At 39.5% G+C, this 24684-nt stretch overlaps 1 protein-coding gene across 2 annotated transcripts in view; it reads left to right on the top strand.

Annotated features, from left to right (window-relative positions):
• The first annotated feature begins 4077 nt into the window (after positions 1–4077).
• The window catches only part of col9a1c (collagen, type IX, alpha 1c), a 31933-nt gene continuing 11326 nt past the window's right edge, over positions 4078–24684 (top strand). Inside the window, exons 1-14 of one of the 2 annotated variants that reach the window (XM_008421350.2) lie at positions 4078–4433; positions 10617–10702; positions 12392–12463; positions 12884–13013; positions 16452–16848; positions 17255–17335; positions 19072–19089; positions 22519–22608; positions 22697–22732; positions 23879–23950; positions 24241–24285; positions 24368–24403; positions 24486–24509; positions 24617–24670. In XM_008421350.2, the coding sequence (XP_008419572.2) occupies positions 4405–4433; positions 10617–10702; positions 12392–12463; positions 12884–13013; positions 16452–16848; positions 17255–17335; positions 19072–19089; positions 22519–22608; positions 22697–22732; positions 23879–23950; positions 24241–24285; positions 24368–24403; positions 24486–24509; positions 24617–24670 (1170 nt within the window). In that variant the 5' untranslated portion in view covers positions 4078–4404. The remainder of the gene's footprint in view (positions 4434–10616; positions 10703–12391; positions 12464–12883; positions 13014–16451; positions 16849–17254; positions 17336–19071; positions 19090–22518; positions 22609–22696; positions 22733–23878; positions 23951–24240; positions 24286–24367; positions 24404–24485; positions 24510–24616; positions 24671–24684) is intronic. The other variant, XM_008421351.2, reaches the window with a different exon arrangement.

Raw genomic sequence — 24684 nt, 5'->3', positions numbered from 1 at the left:
TGAATACAAATGTTCATGACACATAAGCTGATGGCTGTGGCTACAGTAGGTCTGTTTCCTGTGCTGCTTTTTTCCCCCTCATTGAGGTCTTTTTCATCTCTCATTCTGCTGAATAATGCTCCTCTTCGCGTGTTCTCAGAAATACTTCGGCTTAAACACAGAAAGTCAATGGCTGCTTTTCTCTCATGGCATTTAGCCACAAGCTTCAAGCACTCTTGATTAAGGCAGTAGCTCATTCGATTTTGTTTTGTTTTGTTTTCTCCTCTCAGCTGCCAAGATCAGAACAACTATGTAGTCTGAGGTGCAAGTTGGCAGAAACTTCAAGCGTTGCACAAAAAGGTTGCTAATGAAACCCCAGTTCCATTAGTGGCACTTGCAACCTACACTCGTGCAAAACTCAGTTTTGTTGGGTTTCAAAGTTTGCTTTTTTAAATTCCATCTATCCATCCATTTTCTTTACACCCTTGTCCCTTAGGAGGTTCATGGTGCCTATCTCCAGCTAACGTTCCGGGTGAGAGGCGGGGTTCACCCTGGGCAGGTTGCCAGTCTGTCGCAGGCTTTTTTTTTTCTTCTTTTTTTTAATTTTATTTCTTTATTTGTGTGTGTGCTTATTTATTCTTTAAAAACAAATCAATGCTTACCTTTCAAATAAATGAATTTTTATTGTTAGGTTTAATGCAAACTAAGTTCTTTCTTACAATGTATTTCTTTATTAATTAATTCAATCACTGATTAAGTGCATTAATTAATTTTTTGTTAAACGTAATTATTTAGGGCTGAACAGCAGCTCACCATGTATAGCAGCAAGAGGTTCCTGGGTTTGAATCGTGGTCTGGGTCAGGAGTGGACTGGTATGGTGTCTTAATGGGACTTTCCCCGGTGGGCAGGTGGCATAGACATAATATAAGGATAGACGCCTCATGGACCGCTCTCGCCTATTGTCGCTGACGAGATTTAGGGCGGCCATCTTGGAGCGGTACACCACTCCACTTATGTGTTTAGCAGACACAATGACGTATCAGCGCATTTAATCGATCATAACACGCTTTTTTGTTACTGGAAACCATATTCAAAGATCTATCAAAGGTACATTTATAAACAATTGTAATATTTAAGTATGTTTTTAATACATAGTTCAGCATATTTAAATATGCTTAATGGCTATAACAATAGAATGAGCATATTACAAAGCACACAGTCGTTCAGAATGTATTTAATAAATTATTTAGTAATATCAATACATATTTATATGTATTGATACAGACACAAATAAATGTATGTATGTATGTATGTATGTATGTATGTATGTATGTATGTATGTATGTATGTATGTATGTATGTATGTATGTATGTATGTACATATAAATATATAGATATATATGTTTTTCAGCCGACGAGTTCTAGCTTCAGAGAGATTCAGCAGCTGAAATTGAATCCAAAATCTGATGTGAGATTCATCCGTGCTGCAGTGAATCTGTCTCTCTTTAAAGATATCTCCCTCTTCTTCCTCACATCGTGTCTTTATGAAACTTTCAAAACAAAAACAGAAGATTTGGGATGTATCTTACTAGTGAAATAATTACATTTAAATAATAGTCTTTACCTGTGTAAACTTTGCTGGTGAATGTTATAATACATAATATAAATTTTATAACATGTGTTATATTGTTTCATTTCTAATGTAGGCTCTTGTGTCAGATAATCTAAGTCAATGTTAGAGAATAATAATTTTTTTAGATTTACAGAATCTCAGTTAGCCTTCATAGCGGGGCTGAACCCGTATTACACCAAGCACTGTGGCTAATATTAGCTGGTATCTCGCTGGTGGACATAAATACAGTAAAGTAATATCAGAATGACAATATATACACAATAATATGTCCACCTTACGTGTGAAATGTTGTCTGTGGAGCCCTCACATCAATAGTCCATCGATCCGAACAACAATATCCCTCAGTGCTGTGGCATCTTCTGCTGTTTTGATTGAACAAAATAGGAGGGTATACCGCTCCAAGATGGCCGCCGTATTTCCTGCGCCGGAGCAGCGAATGCGGGGCCTACTCTTATATTATGTCTATGGGCTGGTGGTTTAACCCGTGGATGAGCTGTCGCGCTCACTCAAAGTGAGCGGAAAGAAGGTAGTGTTGGTTGAAAGGTAAAATGTTGTTGTTGTTTTTTTAGGCTACGGACACCGTGTTAGCTAGCACTCGCTAGCACTAAGTTATCTGGGCAAACTCTGAGAAACAAAAAAAAATTATTAACTTTTTACATTTTTTTTTATCATACACATTCACTACACAGGCTTACAGCTCTTGCTTGTCCGAAACTAAAATGGCTGCGGCGCGCTGTTCTAAATTTAGTAGTTTGACGTCATGTGCGATCAGTACTATGACCGCGGGGAGATGGGCTCCAGCTCCACTGTGACCCCGCAGGGTCAAGAAGGTACGCCAGAGGATGGATGTAATTATTTATGAATGTCTTTCTCAAACATATTCATTGTTACAGTATGTTGTACACCACACAACATGAGCTGTGCTGTCGTGGAATCTATTTATATGCTCCGTAGTCCAACACAGTTTGAAAGTAAAAATTTCTCTTCAGGTTTCTGTACTTACAGCATACCTCCATCAACCACCAACCATCCTTCAGACCATAACTCACATCTCCACAGCCATTTTTAATTTTTTTTACTTTGCCTGGAGGGTTGACCGTGGGTCACAAGAGTTCGAGTCATGGGGGAAGCCTCGTGAAGGAACATTCGCAAACTGTTTTCTCCCTGTCAGTGAGAGAGATACAGGCGCTCTTAATTATCTGGGTTAGAAACATGAGCGCTCACCCTCTGACTGTATCAGCTTTCCTATTGGGGTGTAGCTTTACAAACGGCCCGGTCTGACTCTGTAACATGATTTAGGCATACATTTTGACATCCACTGGTTAATGTTGCAGGATGAGGGTTAGGGTTTTTTGACAACATTTTTTGACAGTATGGTAGGAGACAGATAATCTGTGAAAAGATAGATCTCCTCCATTTCCTCCCAGAGCTACTATTTTAATCTGTAGAGATGCACTTCTCCTGACCAAAAGCAACCAATCAAAGCCAGGAGGAGGGCCTTAGCGCTGTCAATCACCATTGTGTACACACTACTAAATGTGCATATGGTGGAAAAGAACTTACCAATCCAGGAAAACCGTTTATCCGCGTCATGTGGCCATACTAACTAGCCTTAGCATTTCTGGCAAACTCTTCAATGGGGATTACGCTGTAGTGTAGCAGACTGCAAGGAGAATAAAGAATGAGGGTTGTGAGCAGCGAGTATGCAAGTGTGACAGCGATAAGACCCGCCTCCTGGCTCTGATTGGTTGCTACTAGTTAGCACTGGGAGCACTGGGAATAGGCAGAAGAGCTTGATATTTTAACAGATCATCTTTCTCACACCATACTGTCACAACATAGTGACAGTTTCAACAAATACCTAAAAAAAGTTGTTGTTTTTTAAATAAAAGTTACATACTGCATTAATATGAGCATCAGGGGCTCAGTTGATTTTGATGTCATTTGATTCCTACTAGAATTAATTTCCCTCCCTTTAAAGCAAAACCAACTTCAGAGAAATTAACATCTGAATGCAGTTCCTGCTCTTCAACGCAGCTTCTGTAGAAGTACTGACATATTTTTAAACAGAAAAAAAAAAAACATGGAAGATTTTCTTGCGAGAATTGTAAGAACGGCTGCAAATGCCGAAGAAATATCAGAGCATCAAGGAATCTCAGAGAATATTTTCCGTTAGGATGTGACGTTCCTCCTAGAAGTCTGCCTGTGGTCGTCGTTTTACGTTCTCAGATCTTCTAGAGAGCAGATCAAACACCGCAGGATCAATTACACAACCTGCAGCGTACAGAAGCAGCATGTCTCGTCTCCTAGGCATCTTCAGATAATGACAAGGCTTTTCTTGTGTCAACACCACCAGCTAACATTCTTCTGCTTCACTGCTCAGCATACGTGATTATGAAATCCGCTCCTTTGTTACGAAGAGGACAATTATCTAGATAATTATGCATGTGGGGGGATGTGTTATTAGGAGAAACTTAATGGTGTTCCTATAAAAAGTCTTTGGGGCTTCTGCAACTTTTTTACATGTTGGTAATAAAACCCAAGTCGCCACCTCCTAAAGAGCTCCTGGCCAATGGGAAACCATTGAACAAACTTTTATGTGGCCTCTAAAAACGCTTGAACATCCCCTGCACCACTTCTGTCAGCCAGTCCTCATTATGAGCAGGTAGGGCCGGTTTCAGGCAGGGGGATTTTTTTTTCTGACATCCGCAGCTCCTTCTGTTCCTTGCACCTTACATCCCAGAGAGCGTTTCTGCCAAGACCGACCATCCCTGTTTCAGAAAATTGGAAGCATGGCCTTCCGCTGCTCTGCTTCGAAGAGGTAAGTATCTCATGCTGAACTTCTACCTCAGAATCTTTTCTCATACCAGCTCCTGGTTCTAGAGATCATCTGATAGCAACAGTTACTCTTATGTTGCTGCCAAAACTAAAAAGGATTGAGCTAACATCTTAAGATTATCTATCCATACCTTTTTATTGTAATCATTAGTAAACAGAGTCATGTCTGACTCCGTAAGGATTGCTAGATATTGGTTAAGGTTGGACAGAAATCATGCCTGGAGGGTTGGGTTGTTCTCAAACTTGAAGGGGCACCAAAGGGGCATCCCAGAGTTGGTGTCAGTAAGTGGAAAGTACCTTACACTTTCTGTGATGCCCATAAATTATGTAAACGGTAAATGTTAGGCAGTAGAGGTGTAACTATAATTTCTCCTGATGAGGTGAGACGAGACACTTCAGTGGTGATCCAATGTGATGCTAACCTGGGATGAAATGGTGAATCTTGGTTCACTAAGACCGTTTCATAGGGCAGCGGGTCTGAGACAGAAACCTTGACATCCTTTATAACAGCAATACTTTCTGGCTCAATCTGGGTTGTTGAACTGACAACTGAAAGGACATGAAGTCCCCACAGTAATTTCTGGGTCTCCTTTGGGATCGCCTGTTATTGAAGAACGCCTCCTGGGTGCCTCCCTTTGGAGACGCCTAGATGAGGAGGTGGAGCAGCTGCTCCCATCAGACTACAGAGTTCCTCATCTCATCTTAAAGCTAATTGACAAAGGGCAGGTCAGCTGCTTGTAACAATTCCATCCCATAGAGCCATAAGTGAGGGTTAGAAGGTCAATCAAAAACTTCACTTTCAATCCATCTAATATTTCATCCAACTATCATTTGAGAGAAAGACACCAAGATAATTAAGATACTTAAACTCCTCTGCTCTTGGCAGAGATTGACCCCCAACCTGAACGGAGAGTTCCATCTTTTTTGGGTCACTATAAAGGCAGTTGGGATAATTTGTCAGGTACAGTGCCTCCTGTTGGTGGTGTGTACACAGGTTGCTGGACCCCATAGTTGAAGACCTGGTCCTCTTACTAAGGCTTGCCTCTACAAAGAGGTCCTGATATCCCTACTTATAGTCCTGGTACCTCTGAGGTTAATCTTGAAGTCACCACATCCATACCTGAAAGGTTCATCCAATGTTCTGAATGAATGTTGGCTCAGAACCAATGTTCCAAGTTCCCTGGATAACTCGTTTTGTAGAGTCATTGGAAAACCTCCACCAAAGAAATGTAGCTAACTAACGATAGCTGCGCTTCCATTACATATGTGCGTAATACTTTGTCAATATTCCAATCTTGAAAAAACACAATTTCACAAGTGTGGCGATTCCACTTAACAAGAAATGCCACAAAATCACATGTAAATAAGTTTGTTCACATGCCAAGTCATTGAAAAACATGTTGCATCATCAACATCAACTTAATACTACTTCCTGTCGTCGTCTTTGTATTTTCCACCACCAGTACTAACATCCGGTTGGTGATCACGTGACTAGTGTGATACAAAAAGTGTTTTCACTTCAGTTTTATGAAATACACAAATTTTGACATGGCGGAAAAACCATCTTATCCATGTGCAAAAAAAAATTTCTTTGAAAAAAGGTGTATTTTTTTCAATACTGGTGCATTGCCATTAAGTAAATTTATTTTCGTAATTCCAATTTGCACAATTTTATGGTAAATGGAAACCCAGTCATGTTCAATGACTGGGTTGTTCAATGGTAGGGTAGATATGTATGTTTATTTGTGCAACTGATCAGCATATATATTCTCTGTAACTTTTTGGTCAAGAAGATTTTGTGTTGTGCTCTTAGCATCAAATAAATACCACAATTACGGTAATTAGATTTTTGACCTGCAAAAAATAGATTTTACATGGAAATGATAATAAATAACTGAAACAGTAAATGGGCCAGCCTTGTCACATTTAAAACATAACGTCACAAAGCTGTACCTGCTTTGTCACATTAACTGTACCTGATTTATTACTGTTTTTACTTTGAGGTCATTACATTTCAAAAGTTGAATATCAATAAAACTCTGCCAGACTCAAGAATCTAGCTCTTCTAGTGATTACCATATGGCAATTAAGTAAAAAAAAGTACTTTTAAAGTATTTATAATTATAGTAAGTAAGATATATATATATATTTTTTTCAAAATCTCTTTCTCTTTCTTACTGTTTATTCAATGTCACATGCTGTTTTTATTTTAAAATTTTTTTAATTATGTAAAGCACCTTGAAATACCTTGCTGCTGAAATGTGCTATACAAATAAAATTTGATTGATTGAAACGATAAGATAAAATGTCTTTTTATGCTTTACCTGTAGCAAAACTTAAGCATATTCTTGCTGAACTATACATGTTTGCGTGTATATGAGATGGGTCCATATTAAAAGCTGGACAGTCTTGCGAGCTTTAGATGTGTTGTTACATCACACCTCATTGAAATAACTAAATTATTTCCTCAGCCTGTTCCCCTGGCTCGGCAATAGCCCTGCTAATGATCAATTTATTTAAATTGGCTGGACTCAAGCAAGGAAATATCTTAAACATGTACATCACTGGCCCTTGAGGACCCAAATTACCAGACCCTTACTTATATATATTCTGCTTTGAAGAAAGATTGGGATTGAAGGCAGACAGCCCTCCCACTGGGTTTCTGAAGATGTTCTTTAAAGGTGTACAGCAAAACAACTCCACCTCTGAAGAGACCCCAGTGACTTACCCTTTAGTCATTCTGATGACACTTCACTCACACACTATTCAACATACCTTCTTTTCCTCAAGCAAACATACACGAAGCTGTGGAGATGGGCTGCACACACTACAACACCTCCCCTACTTCTTCTATTTCTCAGACTGACGAGCTGCAATTTCAGCCTTTGGAAAGGAGTCGTCGCTATTAAAGTCGGCCTTCCTGATGATGGGTTCGGATGAGTAGAGAGCTGTCAAAAATCAAGACAGAAAGGCTGAAAGGAAGCTAAAGGAAGACGGTGTCAGAGTGATGATAGAATGCTACACAAACATATGTTTATTGCCAAGAAAGATTACACAGGAAAGCCGTATGACTATTCCTGTTTTTTTGCCCCCCATTCATCCTTACCTATATATCAACTTCCCTGTCTCAAACTACTTTCAACTTAAACAATGATGTACAATATTGCTGCTTATGTAAAGGATTGGCTAAAGTAGGAAAAGTCAGCTTCAACCCTTTAACATTTGAAATGTTTAGGTTAGATTTTAACCCATGTAATTCAAGGACAACAACTGTATTGGACAGAATTATTTCTTTACCAGAAGCAAAACATGAAACGACTGAGACGTTATGGAAAGCTGAAATTGACCTGCCGCTGTTACGTTGAGCTGCCACGCAAGATGGTCAAAGTCCTTAACAGCTGACCAGTGTGGAGGCTAAAATGCTTTGCTGTTTGAGTGCATGATGTAGCCGGCCAAGCAAAATAAGGCAGAACCACAGCATCCTCCATTAGGTCCTGTGTTGATCTGCCTCAAGACAGATCATGAGGAAGTTTTTGACTTTCTTGGCAAGTTAAGAAATGACTCAGAACATACCAAATTTTGGTTGATCTAACTGTAGTGGCTGTTACATGTAGAGCCCTCTTTTGTGTCTTCACAACAGTATTTGTGCTGTCTTCCTTGCTCCTCATCAAAATGCCATATAAATCCTTGTGGTTTTCTGAAGTACTGCTGCTGTAACAGTCTTCCTCACCATCTTGACCCAAAAGTCATTATGTGGTCATGTTTCTCTTGATATGCTGGCCCTGACACAGGAGAGTGTCATTTCCATGTCCGTTTCATATTTTTGTACTTTTTCTTCAAAGAAGCAAGAGTTCTAACTGTTTTGTTTTCTAAATAGTCAAAACATCAACATGAGATGCATGGTGGCCTAAATGTAATGTATTTTCCTGTAGAAAACTAACAGACAACCTTTTAGTGCAATATATTTTTATCCATCCATTTTCTTTCACCCTGGTCCCTCAGTGGGGTCGGCAGGGGTGCTGGTGCCTATCTCCAGCTAACGATCCGGGCGAGAGGCAGGGTCACCCTGGACAGGTCGCCAGTCTGTCACAGGGCAACACAGAGACACACAACCATGCACACACACACTCACACCTAGGGGCAATTTGGAGAGGCCAATTAACCTGACAGTGATGTTTTTGGACCGTGGGAGGAAACCGGAGTACCCGGAGAAAACCCACGCATGCACAGGGAGAACATGCAAACTCCATGCAGAAAACCCGGTTTGGGAATCGCCACTATATATATATATATATATATATATATATATATATATATATATATATATATATATATATAATTTTTTTTTTGGCTCTAGTGGCCTTTATTTGAAAGTATTTTGACAGGAAAGAGGGGGAAGACATGCAGCAAGTGTCGCCAGGCCGGGAATCGAACCTGCAACCACCGCCATGAGGACTAAGGCCTCATGGGTTGTGCGTGGCCCCTGCGCCACCACAGCACCCCCATAGCAATATATTTTTTAATCTAATAAGTGGTGTAATGTTTGAAACGGTGTTATTGTACTATTACTAACTACTGCTGATATTTGTGCTGTCTCCATTTTGAGCTTCAAATGTTCAACACAAACATCTTTAGCAGCTAATGCTAGCTTACTTTTTAGGAGCAATAATCTTGTCGATGATGATTCTTTCATTGTTTGTTTACATTCCGTCTTTATTTAAGCTAGCAAGGATGGTTAAAGTAATGACACTGGCTTAAAGAAAGCTAGCATCCTCTAGCTTAACTTAAGGTAATGTTAGCTTAAAGAAAGAAAGGAGTGAAAGGAAAACACAACTACAGAAACAGGTGATCGATACATCCAAGTTTATTTTAGTTCAAAATATACAAATACCTGACATGCCTTTCATTTTTATAAATAGCCTGTTAAAATGCAGTTTGCTCTTTGTTTCTTGTCCAAATCTTCAGCTGGGTTCATTTTCATAACGCTTAGTTAACCGATTTTTAAAAATGTTATCTTCATGTGACATTTAATGTTTCAATAACATTTGTTTGATTTCTTTCCATTTACTGGAGTCAAAAGGAAGCACAGTTTAAGCCAGTGTTTTTCAACCACTGTGTGCCGCGGAAATTATTCAATTTCACCTACGGTACCGTATTTTCTGGACTATAAGCTGCTACTTTTTTCTAAGCTTTGAACCATGCGGATTGTAGCCCGGTGCAGCTTATCTGTGGATTTTTCTTCAACCACCAGGGGGCTCTCTAGCAGGAAGTCAATTATCAGAAGTCAAAATTGTAAATCAAAAGAAGAACGTGTTAATTTTCATTTAGAACAACCACATGCTAGCAGCAGTCACGACGAAAAAATGTTTTCAAACTCATATGCAGCTTTTAAGTTGAGGGCTGTCGATCTGGCACTACAGGAGGGAAATAGAGCCGCTGTACTTAAGCTCGGTGTGAACGAAACCATGGTTCGGCTTTGGAGACGGAGTGCTGCGTCCTTACAGCAGATTTATTGGGACGCCGCCCTCTGCTGGGTCCTTAGGAAAACCGAGAGCAGCTTTTATTGTACATGCAACTCTTCATATTGTAACAGTGAATATGAAGTGAAATGTTTCCCAAATATTATTCCTTCTTTCAGAAAAAGAATTATTTTCTGTATTCTGGCTATAAGAATGCTTGTGGATTAGTTTGTAAAACACTTTGAAGTTTTCTACAACTTCTTTAAATTTAACACCACAGTGTTGTGGCACTGTTCAGGGGTATTTTTGAAGTGGACATGTTAAGTGCAATTTGAAATAAGAAATGTAAAATGTGATAAAAAAAATACATTTTTGTGTTTGATTCCTATTCAAGAGACTTTGATGAGAGTGACTCTACATGTAATATAGGCGGCTACAGAGTATCTTTGTTTACATTTTTGGTTGGTGGTGTGCCTCGAGATTTTTTCAATTAAAATAATGTACCTTGACTCAAAAAAGGTTGAAAAACACTGGTTTAAGCAATGGCAGGAATTCTTCCTTTTACGTGCCAAGACTGAGAACCAAGGTCACTGGCTAAGTGCTGCGTGACATTCCTGCGGCGTTTTATCGATTCAGATAAAAGGGAAAATGTCAAACAAAGTGAGACACATGACCGAATACTGATTTTCACTACCGTTCCTCAACAGAGAGCAACAATGCCATCCATCAGTGTCGACACGCTCCCTCCTGTGTGTGGCTCTTCTTTCCCACCTCGCTGCACCAGCTCTTGGACGTGAGTACAACCTCCTTCTCTAAAAATCCTCCTGAAGTGCACATCATGCAAACTCCAGTGTTTCTTTGAGCCTGTTCAGCAAAAACCCAACAAGGAAAGGTAAAAACCAGCATTCGCGCGGAGCAGCACTGCTAGGTCTATCTCATTATTAGAGGACACAAGGGCCAAAAATAGCAGACAGTGTGCTGCTCTGTGTCAAGGCATTAAATCAGATTAATCCTCCTCTCTGATAATCACAGCATTCCCTTTCCCTGCTCTCATTTCGAGGCTTGACAAATCCAACATGGACGCGCAGAGAGCGCCACGCGCGGCAATGCATTGCGGAATCCGCCTCATTATCACGGCACGCGCGCGCACACACACACAAACGCAGACGCATGTGCAGTCCCAGCCGCGGTTCATCTCCACCTCATTGCGCTAATGACTGGTTCTCTGCACGTAATGTCGCGGCAGGCAGTAACTTTTAACAACTTGAGGCTAACATGCTCAGTCAGTTTTAAGTGTTTTGCGGTGGTAAATATGGGATTATAAATACCGCTTCACCGGTTTATCTCGTTTCTCAGCAGTTTGTGTGGGACGTAGGAAGGGCTTCCAGATGTGTTGTTTTCATGCTGGTAGTTGTTAATGCGCTGACTCAGAGTGCTGACTTGATGAGCCCCTCTGGTGGCTCCCGTCCTCGGGTTATACCCGTTTCCCTAACCATAGCAACAAACAAAATATGCATACAATAGCAACAATTACAATATCAATAAAAAACGGCTGATTATAAGCATGCGGTCATGTTCAATCAGGAAGTTTTTAATGATTCTTGCTGAAGAATTGCTACGTCCCATTGCTATTTTCTCCTAAAGTCAATGCCAGGCAGAAATGATGAACCCAGCCTCACCAGTTAGCTTCACCATGAATGTACCTGCTTTATAGCATCTACTATCATCATTTCACTCAACTCCAGAGAAGACAGGTAAGGAAGAAATCCCACTGATCAGCAGTTAGCATAGTTTGAGGACAGAATGCAAGCAACAAACTGTAATAGCAAATCCTATGAGACTTTAAGGTAACCTACATTTTCTCGATTTATAAGTGGAGAAAAGGCATGGAAACCCAACCAGATGGAAAAGCCAAACAGGAATACAAACAGATGCAAGTTCTTAAGATGATTCTTGTGATGTTGTTTGGTCCCCCCCCTCCCCTATTGTATATGTTATATACAATGTTATTGTATATAACATCTATAGCTTTACCGACAGCTTGGGAATGATTGGACTCAAACTTTGGTCTCACATGTAAACTTGAAGCCGTTGCAGCTCAAAAGGAGCCGTACTACTTCAGTATGTTTACTGAAATGTTGAAAAAGTGGCTTCTGTTTGCTAATACCAGCTTGCTTCCTGTTCAACTTGTACATGCACTAAAGCAGAATCAGTAATTTTCTTTTATTTAGTATGCTTTTGTGAAATCTTCCAGATTTGTTAGTGAAAAACACCCAAAAAAGAAAAAAAAGAATGTATCTTTAAAGTTCTGTAACAGAGCCTTGCATTAAAATTGCAAACCAGTGCATTTTGATGGGAATTCTCTTTGACATGAAAGACATTGCCTTTCATTTAGCTGTCTCCTGAAATCAAATGTGATAGTTGTCAAACTCATTTATGAAAAAGACCTATGTCCTCACTGTCTTCTTGTTTGTGCCGTCAGAATTAGACCTGAGTCGACTGGACGGGGACACTGTCTGCCCACCGATAAGAAACGGACAAGATGACCTTCCAGGTAAAAAAAAAACAAAAAAAAAACAAGAAGGAATACAGTAGGCAAAGAAAAAGCAGGTAATTTCATCACCGAGCGATGATTGGCTAGGTTGCATTCAAGGGAATCTAAACTTTCCACTTGAGTTTTACAGAATTTTTGTGTACAGCTCAACAAGCCTGTAACTGCTCACTGCAGCAGTAATGACTTTTCCAAAACATCTGTACGCAATTGCTTGGTGGTTTCATTAAGGAGCTTAGTATGGCCCACTTTCTGGATATAACAGGAAACATCAGCTGTTTCTTACACACCATCTCCACTTTTGATCCGAAAACCAAAGATAACGCAAATGCGGAGATAGCATCTTCCTTCTCTCCGGCAGCAAAGACATCTCAAATTCCTGACATGCCCCTTCCCTCCCTGCCCCCCGTCTCCTGTCGACAGGTTTCGATCTGATCACCCAGTTCCAGCTGGACGTGATTCCCCTGAAAGGTGTGAGGAAGGTGGACGGCTCCACTCCCCTCCAGGTGGCCTACCGTCTCGACAGGGAGGCCAACTTTCAAATTCCGACCATGTAAGTACAGTACGGGAGGCTTCGGAGGAAGACATGAAACCGCACCAAAAGTGGAGCGCGCCGCAACGGCCTCCTGATGCAGGTGGTGCATTATTACAGGCGCAGATGTTACAGTGTGCCGAGCAGCATGTAATTGGTGGGGGCCAAAAAAAAAACATGTCCAGACGTTTCACACACATGCACAGCAGAGCAGAATGTTTGTGTGTGTGTGTGTTCTCCTTGCTTGCCTTTGCAGTGATAAATTAGCTTATGGTGCTTGCTGAAGGTTTTAGAATAAAAAATGAAATAAGTCTGGTTTCCTCTGCAGGCTGTAATTAAAGGTTTGCTTTGCCATCCTGAGTGAGCCTGCTCTGCTTACCCTGAGGCCAAGTTGAAGGGAGAAGCTGTTATTCAGAAAATTTGTCATTCTCATATATATATATATATATATATATATATATATATATATATATATATATATACTCAATTTAAAGTAAAAATTAATAATAAATGTGCAATTTCCTCTCTATGAAAGTTAGACAACCTTCAAACTTTTCAACATTTTAAGCATTGAAGTTTCCACTCACTTGTGTACTTTCAGTCAAATTCTTGCATCTTTCAAAGTTCCTATTCAGCCCTCTTAATTTGATACCCCTAAATGACATTTAAGGCAGCCAATTAGCTTGTATATAATTTCATTTCTGAATAAATATGATCAGAGAATGCTGCTAATCAAACAATGTCGTAAACACAACAAAACAGAGCAGACAAGACGGAGAGAAAGCTAGCAAGAAGACTAAAGCCAGGTTAGGTGATAAACAAATGCTAACAAGTGAAAATGGAACGACAACTCCAAACGTATCAAGATACGATTGTCCCACTCAACTAGTCAGGTAAGGAAAGTTAAGGTTAGGATTGGGGAAAATGAATGAGAAACGAGGCCCTTGGTAAATCTGGAGGAACTTCAGAGATCCAGTGGATTCTGCCAACAGAATTAGTATTAGTACTATTAGCAATGGACTGAATTTATGAACAGCCTATTTATTCATACTGTCCATTTAAAGTATTTTCCACTAGCCAATCTGTGGTTCAGTGGCTTGAGCGCCCCCATGTGGCAGGTAGAAGCTGGGATCAGCTGGGATCAGCTGGGATCAGCTGGGATCAGCTGGGATCAGCTGGGCTGCGAGATGACCACTCTTCCCGCAGAGGCGTTGTACTTTTCAGTCCATGAAACCAGCCTAAATTAAATAGAACAAGTTATACTATTTGGACAAAAGAACTTTACTGACAACCCTGGTTAAGTTGTGAAATCAAGTTGTTTTTCCATTTAAAATCTTGTTTCTGTTACAAAGACTGTGAAAACCATTCATGCTTTTATTACAACACGCATAGATTACTGCAATTCATGGATCAATCTTCCCTACAGCGTCTCCAAAGTGATTCAAAATACTGCAGTCCGACTTTTAACAGGAACACGGAAACAAGAAAATATAACGCCAGTTAAGGGCAGCTTGTATCTTATCGGATTGATTTTAAGATTCTTTTAATAGTTTTAAAAGGTTTAGGCCCGGCTTATCTTCAGGCCCCTCTATGTCTGTTCTTAATCCAAATAAATAACAGTTTATATAGGTTCCAAGAGCCAAACTTAAGAGTAGAGGTGATCGTAACTTCGCTCTTGCTGCTCTTATCTTATGGATAAACCTACATTTTCATATTTGATCTGTTCACAGTTTGGATCATTCTAAGGTGCTTTTAAAAACCCATTTCTATTCAATGACCCGATATTGTAACTTATATTTTTCAACTGTTGTGTTTTATTGTTGAGTCTTATTTTATTGTGGGTTTGTGATCATTGGTGCAGTCACAAGCTGTTTTATATAGTGCTTTATTACTAAATTGACAATATATTGTGGTGGAAGACGCCCCGGTCAGAAAACACTAAAATTAAAATCTGGTCAATCTGGTAAACATGCAAAACGGCATACAGCGCTCATGCTCTTCATCCAATCTGACTGAGCTTGAACTGTGTAGCAGAGAGAAACCGGTCAAAACTTCTGTCCCTAAATGTGTAAATGTCAAGAGGCTATGCCACACTTTACAAAAATAAAGTGAAAACAGTAGTTTTCACTTTATTGCCTCATCCATTAAAACCCCAAAAACATACATTGAAGTTGTATGTTTCAATTACAATTCACATTACTGTAATGTGGCAAAAAGGCTAAATTCAAGGGATGCCAATACTTTTACATACCTATGCAAATTTTTAGCTTGCGATTTTTGTGCTGCATTTAGTTTCAACTAGCTGATTTCTGGACATAGACCTGCTTCCTGGACCGAGTATACGTCGAAGGTTTTAGCAACGTTACATAACCAAGGTTGCCTTCGGTGTTTCCCAGAGTGCCTGCACCGCTCTGTTTGGACTAATGTTAGTTTCTGTATGCCAGCTTTACTTAAGAGGCTGTTACGCAAGTCACTGGCACCCCTCACCAATGCCACTCAGGCCCGGTGCCCTGAATGCAAATACCTCATTGTTATTCCTCTGCTACGTCTAGTGGTACAGGCAATGCCTCCTTAGCTTCGACTGTTCTCCTTCTCTCATCAAGTGCGGGGCAAGAAGCACCGCATGCTTCCAGACTTTCTGACCTAAGGCAACACTTGGTAGAGAAGTTTTCATTCACTTTATTAGGCTATAGGAAAGCCCTCCTTTTATTGCCTTGCCTCAATCATTTACGACTCAGCAGAGGTTGCAGTGGCCATTCATGAATTTACCGCCTTCTGAGAGGTTGGCTTGTCAAAATCACAGAGAGTTCCTGACTGTTAATCAGGTCTGCATGATGTGACTGATTTATACACCAAAGCTCTTATGCTAGCTCTTCTTTGAATCTCAAAGACAGAGATGACAGGGCTCAAAATTATTTGGATCAAAGTCTTTGTGAGTTGTGACACCACCGGGTACCTTTGAGTAGCATTCATTAAAAAAAGTCTCCAACTGCATTTCCATTGCAAATGTGTGCAAAAATGTGTAAATGTTCTGCTAATGTCAAACTATTTTGACATTGTAGTGTTCCCATTTAATAAGAAACACATGTGAATATGTGTGTTACCTCGAAAAATCATTAAAAATCATGCAGCGCCATCATCCTCCTACTACTTCCTGTCATTTTGTTCTTTGTGGTTTCCACCAGAGGCAACATCTGGTTGTTGATCACCAGATGTTGACTCGTGTGATGCAAAATAAAGTGTTTCCATTGTAGTTCTGCAAAAATAAATAGATTTTGATACGGTCAAAAAATAGCCCACCTCATCCTGGAGCCAAAACGTCTGATTGAAAAACAAGTTTTATTTGAAATTGGCATGTTCCAATTAACCACATTTATTTTCAAAATGTCAAATTGCGCCAGTTACACGGTTAATGGAAACCCAGCGACTGTCTATTGATCTCTTCACCTTCATCTGCAGGCTTAACTTTCCTCGGGGTTTCCCGGATGAGTACTCCTTCATGACCACCTTTCGCATGATCAAGAACACGGTCAGCAAGGTGTGGAATGTCTGGCAAATAGTGGACGAAGACGACCACAAGCAGGCTGGCCTCAGGCTAAACGGCGACCAGCAGGCCCTGGAGTACTTCCTGATGGGCGCGGATGGGAATCTGCAGACCGTCACCTTCCCCGGCCTGTCCGTGCTCTTCAACACCAAGTGGCACAAGGTGATGATCGGCGTCGAGCGCGACCAGGTCACGCTGTATGTGGACTGCCAACCTGTGGATCAGAAACCCATCAAGGGCAAAGGACCCATCAACACACAGGGAGACACGCTGATTGGCAGGCTGGATGCCGACCCCGATGCCTCTGTTGTGGTAAGCCCCAGACGGAGACCAATGCGCGCTGCGTCTAATCGTGTGCCCTGGCTCCACTCTCAAGCATTGTCAGGAAAACGGCTCTTTCTGTGAACAAATGCATTCAGCTTTATGTGCAAGCTGAGCTCTGCTATAATTTCTAAAGTGCTGCTGTCACAGCTAAACTGCTCAGCTGGGTTCCAGACGGTACAAATGGAGGGAAATAACTTAATCCCTGCAGAGAACTGCATGAGTGGAAAATCTGGAGCCCCTCAACAAAAGACTACTGATTCTGAACTGAAAAGAAATAATCATTATGAAGGATCTTATTACCCTTCTTTATCGTTACAAAATAACCCTACCATCTAACTTTGAATATTCTGTAACATTAACATCTTTGGGGGTTTTATTTATGTATTTTTTTCAGTTTGAGCTCCAGTGGATGTTAATCCACTGCGATCCAAAGAGAGCCCAGAGAGAGAGCTGCAATGAGCTTCCTGCCGCCGAGGTACAGTAACAAGGACTCAGGTCTGCTCAGCTCCGCGCTCACACAGGCAGCACCGGCAACAGTCAGGTGGAGATAAAGAAAGATAAATACAAGGACAAGGATTCTCAGTACTACAAGATGCAGAGGTTGAAAGTGATCGTGTTGAGAGCTGTGACACAATGCTAGTTGTAAAGTCCAAACCCGACTCTGGGACACAGTCAGAACACAATAAAGATGTATCTCTATTGATGTCTACAAGATCACCCTTTAAAAATCTCATTATTTTTGAAAAGCGAACCTAAGCTGATCTGCCAAGAACAAATTTCGCTTTAATCCAAATGTTAGCGTTAGCTTACTAGCATTGTGCTGCTTTTCATTCGACCACAAAGTCAAATTTTGAATCCAGGATATTTGACTACTTTTTGTTAAAAATGGTAGATCTCACGCAAACTGGATGTTTTGTTTTTTTTCTGGAATGGGCCATACTGTAACTAAACCTTACATTTAACCTTACATTAACCTTACATAGTATGTATAGACGTTTATGTTGAATTTATGTAGATTGGAGAAATTCCACAATTATTCCAAAACGTGTACAACCAATTATAGTTTCTAAAGTTTAATGAAGTTATTTCATGTTTCATTATTTTGACCCAAAACACATAATTCAAATCCAGTTCAAGTCCAAAAATCATCATCATTGATGCTATTTTTCATTCTAAGTCTATGCACTGTAATTCCATTCCAGTGACAATTCAGAAAACCAGTAAGATTTACAAGTTGTTGTAAATCTTACAGCTAAGATTTGCTAACAGTGATTAGAAACACAAACTAATATTCCCTCCTCATTGTCCTTTCAAGCACTATAGCAACTTGTAAAGTTTAGAAAATTAGATGCCTGATTTATTGGGATACAAGTAGACAGCAATTCAAATAAAAATACTTTAGCACCAGCAAATACATCTACTATATTATGACATTATGTTGAAAGACTAGGTTTGTTAAAAACCTCCATCTTTGAGGGTCGTTGTGTTTAATTATTATCAAACAGGAAATTCCGACTTGAGATTACAACCCTCAAGATGCCGATCTGATGAATTATATTTCATGTCTGAAGGATCACAAATCAGATGTACAACCTGAAAATGCAATAATTTGCTGTTCCTCCATCATCTCGATCATAGATGAAGATAAATGCCATCATAAATATAGTTTCAATTATGTACCATTTGAGAATTTCATTTTTCATTTCAGTAGCGTCCTGAAATTACACAAACACACACATGTGCGGACACGCACACACACACACGCACACACAAAGCAATATAGCGTTTATGACATTTATGATTAAATAATATCTTTTATTTCTCTGTGGATGAAGAGCAGCTATTAAGATGTCTGCCTCCTAGACACTGACGTAGCTCGCAGTGAAAATGCCACACTGCCGTCTCACATTTCATCCCGTCTGCGGCGTTATGAATCAGGACGGCCATAAATCCATTTTATTCTGTCACACGTAATAAAATGTAAATGACTGCAGCCTTAATAGACAGAAACTACCTGTCCAGATGGGCACTGCTAGCTTTCAGGCTAACATGGGGATTGTAGTTGTAGACTTTGGTGTTACTAAAGGACAGCATGATGATTATTACTCACTACTATGAATATGAACACGTGCGCTTCTGCTGACACTTTGGTGAAGGTGATGGACTTCTTCAACTAACTTTCCTTTTATCTGATTTCTCTTGCTTCTGCAGATGTTTGCCAATGCTGAGGTATTTATTTTTTCTACTCTTCCTTCTTTTTGCTTGGGATTTAAAACTGGTCAGCTGTTTTTTTTTTTGTTTTTTTTTGTGCTATGGTTGCCTAATCGCCTTGTTCTTTCAATTTGGTGCCTCTCTGTTTCAGCATTACTCACCGTTAATATAATCCGATGATAGCATAACTTGTAGATATTTTTAATGAGCTGACATAAGGTAGAAGTAGCTTTTAAAGGTATACACACCCCTGTTAAAGTGGCAGGTAAAAACGAGACCTTCATGAGACATCTCTGTTTTACACATTTATAGAAGATAAAAATAATAGAAATGCAACAACCTGGTCGGAAAAGTGTTTCTGGAGCACCTTTTGACTCAATTTTAGCATTCAGTCTTATTTAATGGGAATCTATCAGTATCATACATTGTCACATTCCTAAAATAATAGCGCAAGTAATTTTTTGACAAAAGTGATTTTTGCCAGACACCACCCCTTTTTATTGCCAAAAAAATAACTTAGGCAAAAAAACAAACAAACAAAAGAAATCACTTTTGGCAAAAAAAATAAAAGGCCATTATTTTGGGAAAGTGACAATATGTTGACATAAGTTCTATCAACGTCTTAAAAGTGCCCTAAATCTATCAGTTGTAGTGAGGACATCTCCAATCCACAAAATTCTTAAAGGTCCACTATTACGCTTCCTTTAAGCTATGGAATAGGTCTGTGAGTTGTACAAAACATATTTGTTATATTTACTACACAAAATTATTCTTAGCTATTGAAATTTCAGTCAGTTCTGTCTGTTTTGAGCTCATTTTGTAATGCGAAGTTTTAGGGCTACGTCATCGTTATGCAAATAAGCCTCTGCTGGCCACGCCCTCCTAGCTCAGTGTTTATGTTAGCATCTCGGCATACTTGTCAAGTCTCCCGTTTTGGCCGGGAAACGACCGTAATTTCTCCCCCATTTCACGCTGTGAATTCCCTGTATTCTCCAATCCAAAACCTGACAGGTATCCACCTCAGACACATGAAAATAGATACAAACAGAAGCTCAGTGGTACAAACCTACATCTGTGACCCCAAAGCAGACACAGAAGAAGAAGAAGTGGAGCCTCCTGAACAACCATCAACCAGTGAAGGATTAAAGGATTAAAAAATACTGCGAATCTGACTCATGTTTATATCGTTATTAATTCAAAATCTGGAGATTCTGCTTCTCTTCAGGGTTGTGTGCCCTAGATACCAGCTGAAAACAATTTTTATTTTATTTATTTAGGCAAATACGGCCGGTGTTTTAAAATGTATATTTGCGATGTTATAGGATAAGCACCTCTTTCAACATTAAAAACTAAAGATATATATATATATATATATATATATATATATATATATATATATATATATATATATATATATATATATATATCTGTCAATGTCAGTAATGTCCAAGTGTCCAACATGTTTTCACAAACACAGCAGCTTCTCAATGTAGGCTATCACTTTCAGATATATCAGTAAATGTGCGACATTGTAGATAACATCTCAGACAGAGGACTAGTGGCTAGCAGCTATCGTTCAACATTAGCTTATGCTAAATGACAAATCAGGTTCAGCTGAACAACAGCACAAAAAACGTAAAACATGAATATATACTAACATGGCCATTATCTGCAGTTTTGTGACGAACAGTGGCAGCAGAACTTTCAGTCCAAGTGTTTTGGTAAATCCTGCCATGTTCTGTTTTCAGACGACTCCTTTCTAAACTTCAACTTTCTGTGGCAGTATTGCAGAGACATTGCAAGCAAAAATAAAACGAAGCCACTCTGTTGCGTTCTTCGCGATTGGGAGAAAATGCTGACAGCAAAACATTTTCCTTCTCCAGTATCCATAGCAGAACATATTTAGCTTATTTTGTAACAAAATGGGAGGAGCTCCACTTGGGTGGCCAGGTGACGGCCTGGCCATGGCTACAGGTTGCTAGGTAGCATGAGGTAGTCAAATGGAAGCACAGAAACATGGAAAAAGTGAATTTTGCATAATAGTGGACCTTTAAGAAATCCCAGATTTAATTTTAAACTTAAATATGGCACAAGTAGATTTGGATGTACGCTTGGACTCGTTGTTTCTGAAATCCCTTTTTATCTTCAGTTTTTTTTCCCCAAAGGATTGTGGCAAAGTCAACTAATATTTGGAGCAATCCTTAAACCACAACTTTTTTTCTTTGGAAGAAAATAATTGTATCTAACAACACTACACTTTAGTCCAAACATGTGGGTAAGACACCTGAGACCCTCCAGCTGCTTCAACTGAAACGAAAATGGTGTCAAACGTTTTCCTTTGTGTCGCTATCATTTTAAAGACGTTAATGGTTGTTTCCAGGGGTCATCAAAGGTCAACCAACCAGCCCACATTTACAAAATAAAAAAAAAATACCGTGCTGGTTAATTGTTTTTTTTTTTTGTGCCGCTAGCTATTTAAAGATATTAATAAATCTTTAGAAAATCATTTACAGAAACAATCAGATATTATGCTGTATGAACAAATGTGGCACAGTTAATTTATATTATCAATTGATTTTGTTCATATTGTGTTACGTGTTAAAAACATTATTGATGGCGGCACAAACAAAAAGAAATGTAGCATGACGTCGATTGACGCCATGTTTTGTTAGATTTTGTAAATGCGGACTGGCTTATTGACCTTTGGGCACAAAGGAAAGTTTTGCTCCACAAAACGACTGCTCATGGCAGTCCTTTCCTCCCAGTGTCAGTCCGTCTCTCCAGCTATCAGTTGGTTGAACTCAGGGAAAATGTCAGCGTAGAAGACGAAGCAACATGCTAGATTCTTGTTCTTAACGCTGTATTTTGAAACATACTAAACTCTTCCTTAAACCTAACAAGGTAGCTCTACTAAACCTAACAAAGATATCATTTAACCTAAAACTCAAAGCAGATATTAATAATGACCTAAACCTTCTTAATGAGCTTTAACAAAACAGTAAGATTTGATTCCTTAACATTGGAGCCATTTAATACATTTTCAAGAGTTTGATACAATTCAAGCATTTCTTTCTATTAGATTTAATAAATATGGCACATGGTTAGTAAAAACTGCCCAACTGTTTCTCATTTATTGATCACTTCAAACTGATTTGAGACATACATATATGTCAGTACACACACACACACACGCGCACACACACACACATGTATATATATATATATATATATATATATATATATATATATATATATATATATATATATATATATATATATATATATATATATATATATATATATATATATATATATATATATATATATATATATATATATATATACATGTGTGTGTGTGTGTACTGTATTTCTTTTTTTTTTACTTAACTATAGTAGCAGTTGCCCTTGTGACACATTTTCAGACTATTCTTTTTTTTTTTCTCTCAGCCTGACAAATCTCTTCAAGGTCCTCCAGGTCCCCCTGGCCCTGAGGGGGCCCGAGGGGCCCCAGGAGAAAGTGGCAGGGATGGAAGAGATGTAAGCGTGTCTTCCTTGAGTCGAGACATTGTTCAGAGAATATGTACTCCTATGTTTTTCTGTTTTGACCATGTTTTTGTTCCTCCAGGGTTTTCCAGGGACTCCAGGGATTCCAGGTGCTCTTGTAAGTGCAGAGTATAAAATTGTTTATTGACAAAATTCATTTCCTGAAGGTTATTCACACATCTATGCATTTGTTTGACAGAACATCTCAGAAAAAGTGTTCACGTTGCATTTTTTCCCCTAAGCTATTAGAAAGTTTGTGAGCATATTTGTGAAGCTGAAATTTTCATCAGGTAGTTTTCTTGTCAGGCTAGCCAGGATGCTACTCTCCTAAAAGATCTCTTTTTGTATGTCCATTGAATATATATAGGATAAAAATAATTGTTTGTTCAGACACAAATACAAACCAAACACTATGTCACTACTAAATAAGTTCCTAACCGAAGGAGCGACGCTGGTAAAAATGTTGCTAAAAGGTTAATAGAGGAGCCATGTTGTGTTGTGATGACTTCCTCTTTTAGAAAGTGCAGGAGTTTCTTAAAGATACAGAGGTCCAATTTTAAGGTGTTAAATTAACAAAGTCAGATTTCTTTTAAGTCATATTTGATATGTACAGCATTTTTATAACAACTCAAGTTACTTGATTGTGCTGTAAAATGATACCATGCGTCTGGAAAACATAATTCTGCCCTTTGAGTTCAGAAGTCGACTTAGACTTAGTCCTGTTTGATCTATGCAGACATCATGTCTACTGAGATTTAGTTTCACCAAAGTGGACACTGAAGGTGTTTGTTTCCACTTAAGTTGAATACAAATGGATGCAACATGGGAAAATGTCTTATAAGTGGAAAAAAAATCTGTAGTTTTTATTCACATTAAGGCATTATTGATTTAAAACAAGCTCCTATATCTTACTGAAAAGTTACGTTTTAAGTTAGTTTAGTCTCATCTCAAGTGTCCTAAGATATTTACATGTAGAAATTAGACCAAAAATACTTGGTAAGATTCTGTGTTTTTGCAGTGTGTGTTCCCCTGGATACATATTTTCATAGCTTCTCTTATTTCAAATTCAGTGTGTGTGAATAAAAATAACCGGTACTGTTATCAGCATAAGACTCCATCAGCAGGAGCTCCTACAAACCGAGCACACCCCGCCTTCCATTGATTAAATGTTTACCAGCTCTGCCTGTCTGTATCTTAGCAACGGTGCCGGCAGATGCAGGAAGCAGATAGCGCTGTTTTTATTCTTGTTCTCTCTGTTTTCCAGGGCAGCAAAGGGGAGAAGGGGGAGATCGGTCTTCCAGGACAGAGAGGCCTCCCCGGTCTTCCAGGATCTCCTGTATGAAACACACACACTCCACACACACACACACACACACACACACTTCATGTACCTGCCTGGATTTTGCTCTCTTGTGTGGGATCAAATGAAAATACTGAAACTCAGCAGTAAAGAAGTTTCTTGCTTTAGACTCCAGATCACGTTCGTTTAAAACTCAGGAGGAGTGGAACGTCTTTTTTTTGGGGGGGGGGTTTGCGTGTGCAGAATGTGGGAGTGAGAGTGTGTGGTACGGCGCAGTGAAAGGAACAGCACTATTGATGTGTGTGTTTTCTCTTTGCCGTCTGCAGGGTCCCATCGGTCCACTGGGTCCCAGAGGACCTGTAGGAGAAAGAGTGAGTCAGCAATTAAATCATCTAAGCACTGAGTTTCATTTAGTTGTACGGAGTTGCTGATTCCTCATTGGTTTACTTGTAGGGTCTGCCTGGTTTTCCCGGACCCCCAGGTCCTCCTGTAAGTGGGAAACACTGACCCGTGTTCTGAGCTTACACACTGTGGATCTCCATTATGACTACTGTGTTCTCATCTTCCACAGGGCCTAGCAAGCGAAGGGCCCGCCGTACGTATTCAGTTTATCATTTTAGTCCAGTAATGAAATCTAATTTGAAATTACATCTTCGTATCTTTCTACAAGCGGCTGCTTTGCGTTACCTGATGTGTTTGCAGGGTCCACCAGGGAAGCCAGGAACCCCAGGAGATGAAGGAAACATCGGACCTGAGGTCAGATTTTCACT

Source organism: Poecilia reticulata, chromosome 11 (genome assembly GCF_904066995.2).
Source record: "Poecilia reticulata chromosome 11, P_reticulata-male-v2, whole genome shotgun sequence".
NCBI classification, from domain to species: Eukaryota; Metazoa; Chordata; class Actinopteri; order Cyprinodontiformes; family Poeciliidae; genus Poecilia; species Poecilia reticulata.
This window is presented reverse-complemented; position numbering and strand designations above follow the sequence as displayed.